The following is a 12,785-nucleotide window of genomic DNA, read 5'->3' on the forward strand; positions in this document are numbered from 1 at the left end:
CTCATATGGTTATGTGAACAGAAAATGTAAAAAGGGATGGGTGTTGGAAGGCGGGTTGGAAATAAAAGAAAGCTCAAAAACAATTGGCCTGATCCTTGGGAGGATATGGTGGAGTCTGGTCTGGGGTCTTTCTTAAAGGGGGTTGAGGTCTGTATTGTGGTCTGAGGGTCTTTATTAGTTTAGGGTTAATGGGTAATATGTATCTATTTAGAGGCTGTGGGAAAATCTGTATTTATTTGCAAACCTGGGTGTATTTATGGGGTCTGAAGACCTTTGCCTTAGTTTAGGGGGTCTGTATATAGTGTGGCTGGAGTCTATAGGTATTTAGGAGGATAGGTTGCTGGCTTGTCCTATATAGTCGCCACCCTCTTCAGATATCTCCCTAATGTGCCTTCTAAAAAGTTGGCAACTATGGAAAACTGCCAGCTCCAGTGATGCCAGGGGAATAGAGGACCTCAGTAGAGAGCCAGCACTGGCCGCCTGAGCCCTCCCCTGGCTGACACCCTGCTGGAGGGCAACACGGAGGGGAGGGCTTGGGAGAGTAAGCAGCTCTCACACAGGGCTGGCAGCTGCTGCCAGGGGGCGGGGAAGGGACGCAGTCTCTGGAGATTACAGGGACACAACAGTGCGAGCCCGGTAGATAACAACACCCGAGCAGTCACCGGCCGACTGACAGCTGAGGGGAACTCGAGTTACCGGGAAGCAGCGCGTAACCCTTTGTGCTGCTGGCAGGTAGGTTCCTCACACGGCACCCTGTATAGGGCGCAGCCACCTGTTGCTGGCAGTGCCCCCGGCCGTGTGTGTTTGTGCTGGGTGTCCTGTTACCATGTGCTTGTGTTGTCTCTGGCAGGGTTGCTGGGGGCAGGTACTTCATATGTTTCTGGGTGATTTAGGGCACCCTATATACAGTAACCGGGGGGGATAGTCAGATACTGACTAATTTCAATTCTATTGAGTGATACCGTAAAGCCAAGTGTGACTGATTTATGATAGTTTTCCATTGAAGCTATACATTGGCTCTGGTTACCGGTTACATGGCATTTTTTGTGGGTACATTTAAAATTTTCAAGTATTTTGCATGTGTTCTTCATATTCCAAAAAAAATCCACCAAAGTAAGGGCTCATTCGGATGCTGGCTGTGGAACGGCCAGCCCAATGATATAAATGCTTATTCTTATCCGCAAAAACGGACAAGAATAGGACATTTTCTATCGTTTTTGTGTGGCTGCAGAACGTACTTACGTGTGCTGTCTGCATCTTTTGCGTCCCCATTGAAATGAATAGGTCTGCATCAGTTCTGCAGAATTGCGGAACGGATGCGGACACTGATATACGGTCATCTGAATGAGTGCATTTGGTGGGCAATGTACCATGTACAGTTTTTTACATGTCACGCATTAACGTTTGAGTGGGCAAAATAGAAATGTGTGTAAAACACTTATTTAAAACACATTATTTTCTAACACGTGTTCACAAACGGCTTCTACTTTGAAAATGATCGCAATAGGTTTCTGTATTATAGGCAGTTTTGAAGGACTGTAGATGGAAAACATGGATGAGTTGTAAATGGACTGCACATGGATGGCGCTGGCGTGCTGTCCATTTTCATCGCACACCCGTGGGTAATTCTAGCGTGAAAATCAGAACTAGAGCCGTGTTCACATCACTGCTGTTCTTTCTGTTATTCTACTACGTTAGAGGAGCTGAACAACTCCATTGACTACAATCAGAATCCTGTTTTTGACCAGATGAAAAGTCCCAAATGCAGCACTTTTTGGTTCGTTTTTATTTTTTCAATATGTTTTTATTAATTTTATACAACGGAAATAAGATATCAGTTGGTACATAAATTGGGTCAGATTGGTCCGGTCTTTTTAACAGAATCTGAATGCGTCCTAAGCTTTAGGCCTCATGCACGCGTTCCGTTTACGTTCAGTTTTTTGCGTTCCGTATATGGTCCGTATACAGAACCACTCATTTTAATGGATCCGCAAAAAAAATGGAAGGTACTCCGTATGCCTTCCGTTTCCGTATTTCCGTTTTTCCGTTCCGTTCAAAGATAGAATATGTCCTATTATTGTCCTCATAATGAATAAGGATAGTACTGTTCTATCAGGGGCCAGCTGTTCCGTTCTGCAAAAAACAGAATGCACACGGACGTCATCCTTATTTTTTGCGGATCCGTTTTTAGCGGACCGCAAAATACTGAAAAAGCCATAGGATCGAGTGAAAGAGGCTTTAATCTCCTCTCAGGACTTTCACTGACCGCCAACTTATTCATACAAAAAAGGCCACCTGAATCTTGGGGACAGCCTCTACATTGTTTACACCTGCCTGCTGGGAGTTGTAGTCTATATATCAGGCTGTAGATTATTATAAGTGAATGGAATCTGTCACTGTGCCAGTTGGCATCGCCACAAACCCCATGAAATGCCTATTTACAGACTACAGGCTGCTGTAAACCGTGAGAAAGGTGTATGCAGACACGGGGTATATTTTATCATGAAGGTAATATATTTGTCAGTATTATGTCTGCATTGTGTACTTTGCAACAAATTTATCAAAAGACACAGTTTGCGAAATTAGGCTCATCTTTAAACCAAACGCCTACCAAATGCTATACCCCAGAGAAGCGAGTTTGCGAGTTTTTTTTTTTTTTGCGACATTTGTAGAAAGTGAGTTGTAAAAATGCAAAAAATAAATAGAATAAAAAAACTTTTCTTTTTTTTCTTTGGTCAAGTCACCCCAAAAAGTCATAAAAGCACTGTTTTGCGACTTTTTGAAATTCAGGGCGTGAAAATTTCCCCCTAAGTACAGACAAAAGACTGGAGCAATAGTGAATGGTGTATGGTGAATAGTAACCAATCAGAAGTCAGCTTGCATATTTCTAAAGCATATTGGAAATAAAAGCAGCACTCTGATTGGTTGCTATGGGCAACTGCTCCAGTCTTCAACATTTTCATCTCTGTTATCTCCTCTCTCTAGGAAGAGGTTCCAAAAATAGAATTTCACTTAAAGGGGTTGTCTCCCTTCAGCAAATCAGTGTAACAGGCAGTGTTTTTCTAAGAAAAACGAAACAGGCGCACCATAGGGTAATAGCGTCAGGCAGGTAATATGTTGATGACTCCGAAATGGAGGCTTACCTTGTCAGGTTGTGCAAATAATAGGCACAACGCTAATGTAGGCTTAGTCGGGTGGTGAGACCCAAAGGTCAGATGGTCATGCAGCCAGGAGTATGAATGCTTCCACGTTGGGATGCCTGGAGTCCCCAGGGAGGTAAATAATTTCAAAGGATAAAGAGATGATCCCAAGGCGCAAAAGACCAGCCTTTGTTGTCAAACAGGAGCTTTTTTTTTATTGTTATAGCAGGTGGTACCACGCGTTTTGTGGTAAAAGGAACCCCTTTATAAGGTACAGACTGCTTATAGTTAAAAGAACACTATACACATGTTCAAATGTACAAAAAGACCGCCAAAACACACAAAATGGAGTGCAGGGGGAGGTGCCAACAGTGCCCACATGTGACTTTAATATACAAGAAACAAAACACATTAAAAACTAATTATAATGAGTAATCATAAGATATAGGGGGAAGGGAGTGAAAATATAAATAAAATATATAGGGATTGGAACGATGGTCGGCTGGGGGAACGGGGCAAATGACATTTATCATGTAGAGAAAGTTAATACAAGGCACTTACTAATGTATTGTGATTGTCCATATTGCCTCCTGCTGGCTTCATTCATTTTTCCATCACCTTATACACTGCTCGTTTCCATGGTTACAGACCACCATGCAATCCATGAGTGGTGGCCGTGCTTGCACACTATAGGAAAAAGAGCCTGCCTCTTTGGTGGCCGGGACCGTAGGAGTGCACATAGGCTGGTACTTTTTACTACAGTGTGCAAGCATGGCCACTGCTGATGGATTGCAGGGTGGTCGTAACTATGGAAATGAATAAAACCAGAAAAGGAGGCAATATGGATAATAACAATATATTAAAAAGTGTCTTGTATTAACTTTCTCTACATAATAAATACAATTTGCTGAAGCGAGACAACCCCTTTAAATGTGTTATCCAGGCATTGGTAATGATGAACTATCCTGTTTCAGGGAGCCACCGTGCTCACCCATGCTCTGGGGAGCGCAGCCGGATACTGGCAGCTTTCGAAACACAGTGCCCTACATTGTATAGTGGCAGTGCTTGGTATTTCAATGGGCTTGAGCTGCAACTAGGCCATGTGACCGGTGTTCGGCGACATCACATGGCTTAGGAAGAGGCCGCATTGCTCATGGAGCACTGGCCTTTTCTAACAGCTGATTGGTGTGGGTCCAATACCTGGGAACAGTTATCCAGGGGATCGGTCATTAATATAAATTCCTGGAAAACCCCTTTAACTTTGGACTATTCCTTTTTGTTAGAAGGGACAACCTAATCTACGCGTTGTCTTGCTTCTGTGACCCCAGAGACCATCTGTAATCTCTGTTTAAATCCCTTGCAGCGCCATCACAGGGGAAATGAAGCATTACACGAAGCCTGTGCAGATCAGTAGGCCATCCATGTAATGCAGGAACGTGCTGACCCTCCAGAGACACATTCTCCCTTCCAGCTAATTGAGGCCCCCTCCCCATATTAAAATCATAATCTGTTCATGGGGTATTTGGGGGAATGCCGCTGGGTGATGGGATCTGTCCAGATCAGGAATCACGTGCTGCCCTTGAATTATTGGCATGTGTTTCTGTATTTTGGGTAAAGTATGTGATGTGTGATACTGGTCATGGCCTTGTGAGTTTGGAGCAAGGGTAATGTAGCGTGCCAAATTGACTATTTCAACTTGCGCAAAGATTATATAACTGAATTTGGCTTTGTCTTCTGTGTGCTGAAAGATGAAACACTTACAGCGTTCTGTATACTCCATCTTTTTCAGCTGAGGGATGTCCTCTGGTATCAGGTAACAAAACACAGGCGCTGAGAAGGAATACTATGGTGGTTGTGTGCTCCTCGATTTGAATAAAGGATTTTATAAGAAAATTTGACAAGAGGTCGCCATGGAAATGTCACAGCCCATTAGGTGAGTAGCACGTCTGTTGTCACTGCACTCAATGCTGCGTGTGGACTGTGATGAGTTGTAACTGTACCGCCCTATAGCACTATTATTTATAAGCTGTGTTCACATCACACGTTCAGCCGTTGTTGGAGGCATATGTCAGGAGGCTGACCCAACATATATTTCTAATGGAAGGCTATGACCTATTCTACGACAAAGGAATACAGTGGGATTCAACACTAATAGAGGAATGCAATGAAAAGTCCAGCTCACCTCCACATAAAATTGGTTTTCCTTGGTGCACGGGTGACTGGCAGAAGCTTGGCAGTACGTCCAACAGCAAATCCCAGCGATGTGACCTTAGCCTCCCACTTCATTAAACCAACAGGGAAGCTTTAGTTTAATTTTTTATTTTCAATTTTATGTTGTCTAATCCTGGGGGATATATAGTATGGTATGGAAATACAGTATATAGTTTTTCTTGTGTTTTAATATAAAAAAATGTAAAACTTTGAGAAAATGTCATATTTTGACCCCCATAACTTTTATACAGTTGCGTATACAGAGCTGAATGCCGGGCAATATGTTTTTCTTGTTACCATTTTGCAGTGTGTAGAACTTTTGATCACTTTATATTCAGTATTTTGGAAGGTGAAGCATCAAAAAAGCAGTGAATAGGCCATTTAGATTTTTTTTCCGTTATGGCATTCACAGTATGGGATAACTACATTTATATTTAAATAGTATGAGAGGTTAATCAGGCTTTGGGAGAAAAGCACTCAGACACCATGGTCACAATTAACCACAGGCATCCAGGGCCGGTTCTAGGTGAAATGGGGCCCTGGGGCGAAAAACAATAAGGGGCCCCCCCACCTCCAAATGCACATTTCTCCAGTCCAACTGACTCCAAACAGAACCAGGGCGGGCTAGTACACTGGCCCGGGTGAGATGGTGCCTGGGATGGATCCAATTCAGTTTAATCAACCAACCTACCAGACTGGGATGGACCCCGATCCAGTTTAATCAACCAACCAGTTACTGTACTGGTAGGTTGGTTGATTAAACTGGATCGGATCCATCCCAGGCACCATCTCACCCATCCCCGTGCCAGTATACTAGCCCGCCCTGGTTCTGTTTGGACAGTTGGACTGGAGAAATGTGCATTTGGGGGGGAGGGGGGGCAGTTACTGGTAGTACCAGTAACTGCCCCCCCCCCCCCCAATGCACATTTCTCCAGTCCAACTGACTCCAAACACACAGAACCAGGGCCGCAGGGTGGGCTAGTAGTACACTGTGACGGCCCGGACGGGTGAGATGGTGCCTGGGACTAAGTAAGTCAGTGAGTGGGAAACTGGGAATGGATGGATGGGTCATCATGGATTCAATCCAGTTTAATTAACAACAAAACAATATAACCAATGAACCTACCAGACAGTCAGTGGAAGTTTGGAACTTGGCTGGGGGCTTGCTGCCTTCTGACTGTGGGCGGCGGGCCTTCCCTGGCGCTGCTGGCAGAGTCAGACTGGGCTCTGGGCTGTGGCTGGCTGCCAATGGCACTTGCTTGCTTTGCTTGCTTGTTAAGTTCAATCCAAGTTCTCTGCTCTGGGCATGGGGGGCGGAGCCTGTGGCAACGTACGTCAGCCAGACGCTAAACGTGCCTACCTGTGCCATGCATTCCGCTGCTCCAGTCTCAAAACTCTTAAAGAGACAAGCGGCCGCAGCGCAGCGCAGGCACAGTCAGCGGAGGGCCCCTCCACTCCAGACTACTCCAGCCCAGTTAGTTTTAATTACATTACTGCGGCGCCGACCCGTCTCCAGACCACACAGGCACACAATGGAATTATAGATAATATAGTAGTTTCGGCCGGGCCGGCGCCGGGGGCCCTTAAGGAATCGGGGGCTGGGGGGCAATTGCCCCCCTTGCCTCTATGGTAGCGCCGGCTCTGACGGCATCTTAGGGGTTACATAACGCAGATCACAGACATTAGCCCCCGGTGTCTGCAAAACTTGGCTACTATGGCGCCAGCTCATCTTCTTAGCAGGCGCCATGTTTAAAGTCTCGACTTCTACCGTATATGTCTGATGGAAGTCAGGAAGGGGTTAAAAGGGAATTTCAAATCTCAGAGGACAGGAGAGGCTGGGGAGTATAAGCTCATGACAACCTTTGACACACTGAGATCAGGAATTAATGTGTTGTAGGGATTTATGCCCCTCTTCATCTTTTAAATGGGCACAACATTTTCTAAAACCTCTTCTCAAAGTCAGAACTGATTTGATACATATGCAAATTAACCTGAGAGGAGTACTTTCCCTGAGATGAGTCCAGCGTGAAGGAGCCCAGCACCGCCCCGCATCTTCAGAATCTCCTCCTTGCTCCCCGACATCAGAAAACTAGAGCGCCAAAATCTCCCGATGCACAGTTTGTTCCCTGAGGCTGATGCCAGCGCAGGGAAGGAACATTATGACGATTACGGCGCTCTAGCTTTCTGACGTCGGGGAGCAAGGAGGAGATTCTGAGGATGCGGCCGGTGCTGGGCTCCTTCACGCTGGACTTATCTCAAGGACAGGACTCGGGTTAATTTGCATATGTATCAAATCGTTTTTTTTTACACAATATAAGCACACAGAGCTTTGGGGACTGGGTATTGCGGATGTGCTAACTGCCAACTAGCAACCCATGTCCTCAGCTCTATACCCAAAATCCAGGTGACAGGTTCCCTTTAAGGAATTTGCCTCTCAGGGCTCCTCCTTATCTATAACTGCTACAACAATTTACTACTACAACTGTTTGTTTCTTCCTCAACTCACATTGATCTGCTTTACATCACTTGTCTCATCCACCTCACTAATTCTATGCACTGTTGTGTATAAATGTGTGAATCTTAAGATACTGTGTTAGGCCTCTTTCACACGGGCGTGTGCGCCTCGTTGCCTTATTGCGGACCGCAATTGCGGATCCGCAATACACAGGTGCCGTTCCGTGGGCATCTCTCATCACGGATGCGGACCTATTCACTTGAATGGGTCCACAAATCCAGAGATGCGGAATGGTGCGGAACGGAAGCACGGAACGGAACCCTACGGAAGCACTACGGGGTGCCTCCGTGGGGTTTTATCCATTACTTCCGTTCCGCAAAAAGATAGGGACATGTTCTATCTTTTTGCGGAATGGCCGGATTACGGAGCCATTAAAGTGAATGGGTTCGTGATCCGATGTAGCTGCCCCACGGACTGTGCTCGTGCAATGCGGGCCGCAGCATGACCACGGGGCGCACACACCCGTGTGAAAGAGGCCTTATGCTGGATTGAAAGCTTGCAGTTTTATCAGTTTTATCTTTTCAGTTAACTATTATCATTTACTAAGGAATCTTATTTTTATTCTTCTTAGGGCTCATGCACACGACCGTTGTTGCTTTGCGGTCCGTTTTTCACAGATTTACGTCATCTTCCGATCTGTTATTCCACAAAACATATCCGTATGTGATCCGTTTTTTGCGGACCGGAAACGGAAACAGTAACTTAATCACCAAACACATGAACAATATGGGCTGGGCATAGCATTTATATAGTATGGATCCGCAAAATACGGATGAAATACAGATGACATACGGATGTGTTCCGTGTGCGTTCTGTATTTTTTTGCAGACCCATTGACTTGAATGGGGCCTTGGACCGTGATTTGCGGGCAATAATAGGACATGCACTACTTTTTTGTGTAACGAAAATATGGAAACAGAATACACACGGAGTACCTTCCTCTGTTTTTGCGGACCGGAACGTAAAAAACCGTAACGGAAGCGGAAAGAAAATATGTTTGTGTGCATGAGCCCTTAGTGATGTTGATTCTCACATCCGCTGTAAAAGGTGTTGGCAATGGATTCAGAAAACTAATATCAGGGTGATTATGCTACAGTATCGCTATATCAGTATCTTAATTTCAGGTGTGAAATGAGGCACCTAAACTATGAAATGAGGGCTCATTCAGATTGCCGTATGCTGTCCACAAAAATGCGGATGCTTTTTTTAGCGGATTAGATGCTGTCCCATTCACTTCTAAGGGGCCCTTTTCTTCCATTGCATGGCTCAGCAAAAAAAATTAAACATGTCCTATACTTGTCAGTGAAAATCAGGACATGGCCCTATTGAAGTATATGGATCAGCAAAAAAAATGAAAGCTATCCGTTTTTTGGTGGACATGCTGAACTGTCCGCAAACAATGGATCTGCATTTTTGAGGACAGCATACGGCCGTCTGAATGAGCGCTAATGTATACTGGCTGCTTTATGAATTATGGTGGTTAACGCGTTAAAGGTGTATTCCCATCTCAGACAATGGGGGAATATCGCTAGGATATGCCCCCTTTGTCTGATAGGTGCGGGTCACACCGCTGGACCTGCACCTACAATGGGAACGAAGCGGGGAGCGCTGTGGCTGGAGGACCCTGGATTTCCGAGTGGTCCGTCCACCACCAAGCGCTGCTCCCATAGAAGTGAGCAGTCCATGCTCCCATTCATTTCTATAGGGAAGACGGCAATAGCCAAGCCATCACTTGGCTATTTTCGGTGGCCCCATAGAAATGAATGGAGGACAGCTGTCCCAGTGTTGGACACGCACCTATCAGACAATGGGGACATATCCTAGCGATATGCCCCCATTGTCTGAGATGGGAAAACCCCTTTAAGGACCCAGGACGAGAATGCTCGTCCTAAAAGGCCGGTACTTAGTGCCAGGGCTGTGGAGTCGGTAGATAAATGCTCCGACTCCAACTCTGACATCTCAGTTTTTGGTACTTCCGACTCCGACTCCTCTGTATTTAATATGCAAATGTGTTTTATACATTCCTTGAAGGAAAGAAAGGCAACATACATGTCAGTACCACAGAACTACTGGCTAGGAAGCTGCTGCCTTCTCCTTTGTGTGCTGATCATCTGTTGAAGATAGGGCAGTGGGAGGATCCAGGAAGGGGAAGGGGCATTTATTTTAAAACATGATTTCCCTAGTAGAATCCCATAGTCATGTTTAAAGTTTAAGCTAACAATCTGAGTTTACAAGTTTTTATAGCCTTTTATAGCGTTTTTCAAATGGTTTACATCTTCAGTCTTGAACTATTGACTATCCATTCCCTTCACTTATACAAGTGTCTAGTCCTGCAAAAAACATATTTACTTAATCAGTTATCAGTGAGAGGCTAGGTTAACCAATCTAACCATAACTTCATCCCACAAAAAATGAGCCCCTACCTAAGACAATCGCCTGAAAAATTAAAAACTATAGCTCTCAGGCTATGGAGACATTAAAACATGATGTTTTTGTTGCAAAAATGCTTTTATTGTGTTAAATGTAAAAAAAAAAAAAAAAGTTAGACATATTAGGTATCCCCGCATCCGTAACAACCTGCTCTATAAAAATACCACATGACCTAACCCCTCAGGTGATAACTGTAAAAAAAATATATATAAAAATGGTGTCAAAAGCCATTTTTAGTTACCTTACATCACAAGAAGTGTAATAGCAAGCGATAAAAAAGTCATGTACACCCCAAAATAGTGCCAATCAAACCATCATCTCATCCCGCAAAAAATGATACCCTACCTAAGACAGTCACCCAAAAAATAAAAAAACTATGGTTTTCAGAATATGGAGACACTAAAACATGATTTTTTTGTTGCTGTTATTGTGCAAAACTGAAATAAATAGAAAAGTATGTATATGAGGTATTGCCGCGTCCATAAGAACCTGCTGTATAAAAATATCACATGACCTAACCCCTCAGGTGGACACTGTAAAAAATGTTTTTTTAAGTGTGTCAAAAAAGCCATTTTTTGTTACCCTACATCACAAAAAGTGTAATACCAAGCGATCAAAAAGTCATATGCACCCTAAAATAGTACCAATCAAACCATTAACTCATACTGAAAAAATTTGCCCCTACATAAGACAATTGCCTAAAATTTAAGAAAACAATGGCTTTTAGAATATGGAGACACTAAAAAATATATATAATTTTTCAAAAATGCTTTATTATGTAAAACTGAAACAAAAACAAAAAAAGGTCATATTTGGTATTGTCCCGTCCGTAACAACCTGCTTTATAAAAATACCACATGATCTAACCTATTAGATGAACACTGTAAATAACAAAAAATTTAAATGGTGCCAGAACAGCAATTTTTTGTTACCTTGCCTCACAAAAAGTGTAATATAGTGCAACCAAAAATCATATGTACCATAAAATAGTACCAACAAAACTGCCACCTTAGGGCTCGTTCACACGACCGTTGGTGTCCCGTTCCCGTATTGCGGACTGCATTTGCGGATCCGCAATACACTACGGAAGCACTACGGAGTGCTTTCTGGAGTTCCGTTCCATGCCTCCGCACCGCAAAAATATAGAACATTCTCTATCTTTTTGTGGAACGGAGGGATCGTGGACCCACTCAAGTGAATGAGTCTGCGATCCCCATGCGCCTGCCCCACGGAAGGTGCCCGTGCATTGTGGACTGCAATTTGCGGTTCACAGCACGGGCACGGGACACCAATGGTCGTGTGAACGAGCCCTTATCCTGTAGTTTCCAAAATGGGGTCTTTTCCTTCTGCACCCTGCCGTGTGGCCGAGTTGTGTTTGGCTGTTAACCCTTGCTTTAATACTGGAAAAAGTGGATTAAAATGGAAAATCTGCCAAAAATGTGAAATTCTGAAATGTCATCTCCATTTTCCATTAATTCTTGTGGATCACCTAAAGCAGGGATGGCCAACCTGAGGCTCTCCAGCTGTTGCAAAACTACGACTCCCAGGATGCGCAGACTGCCTACAGATATCTGCTTACAGCAAGGCATGGTGGGAGTTGTAGTTTAACAACAGCAGGAAAGCCACAGGTTGGCCATTCCTGACCTAAAGGGTTAAAAAAGTTTGTAAAATCAGTTTTAAATACCTTGAGATGTGTAGTTTCTAAAATGGGGTCACTTTTTGGGTGGTTTCTATTATGTTAAGCCTCACAAAGTGACTTCTGACCTGAACTGGTCCTTACAAAGTGGGTTTTGGAATTTTTCTGAAAATTTCAAGATTTGCTTCTAAAATAAAAATACATAAAATAAAAACAATATATTCCAAAAGAAAGAATGTAACTCTTTCGAGCTGTATTTTTTTTAAGGATCTGTCTTAATTTTCAGATTTTGGGTATACTGTGCAAACATGCAGGCCTATACCTTTAGGCCTCTTTCACATGGGCATTGCATGTGAGGGCTGGACAAGATGTGGGTGTGTTGCGGGAAAATGTGCGATTTTTTTCCACGTGAGTGCAAAGCGTTTTTAATCGGCATGTTTGGTACCCAGACCCGAACCCAGACTTCTTCACAGAAGTTTGGGTTTGGGTTAGGTGTTCTGTAGATTTTATGATTTTCCATTATAACATGGTTATAAGGGAAATAATAGCATTCTTAATGCAGAATGCTTAGTAAAATGTCCATTGAGGGGTTAAAAATAATAAACAAATTAACTCACCACATCCACTTGGTCGCGTAGCGGATCTCCTCTTCTTCAGGATCTGGCTAAAGGACCTTTCATGACGTCACTGCGCTCATCACATGGTCCATCACCATGGTGATGAACCATGTGATGAGCGCAGTGACGTCAACGCAGGTCCTTTTCTGTAAAAAAGAAAGAAGACATGCCAGGCTGAGCATTCAAGTGGATTAAGGTGAGTTTATTAATATTTTTTTTAACCCCTCCATCACTAT

The 12,785-nt window shown here is 43.8% G+C and overlaps 1 protein-coding gene across 3 annotated transcripts in view; it reads left to right on the top strand.

Annotated features, from left to right (window-relative positions):
* Positions 1–533: 533 nt before the first annotated feature.
* Positions 534–12,785, top strand: part of LOC122938416 (protein cordon-bleu-like) — a 503,795-nt gene continuing 491,543 nt past the window's right edge. Inside the window, exons 1-2 of one of the 3 annotated variants that reach the window (XM_044293907.1) lie at positions 534–732; positions 4,930–5,073. In XM_044293907.1, coding sequence (XP_044149842.1) covers positions 5,051–5,073 — 23 coding nt within the window. In that variant the 5' untranslated portion in view covers positions 534–732; positions 4,930–5,050. Of the gene's footprint in view, positions 733–4,929; positions 5,074–12,785 lie in introns of those variants that run through there. The other 2 variants (XM_044293906.1, XM_044293905.1) reach the window with 2 other exon arrangements.

Source organism: Bufo gargarizans, chromosome 5, assembly GCF_014858855.1.
Source record: "Bufo gargarizans isolate SCDJY-AF-19 chromosome 5, ASM1485885v1, whole genome shotgun sequence".
Lineage (NCBI taxonomy): Eukaryota > Metazoa > Chordata > Amphibia > Anura > Bufonidae > Bufo > Bufo gargarizans.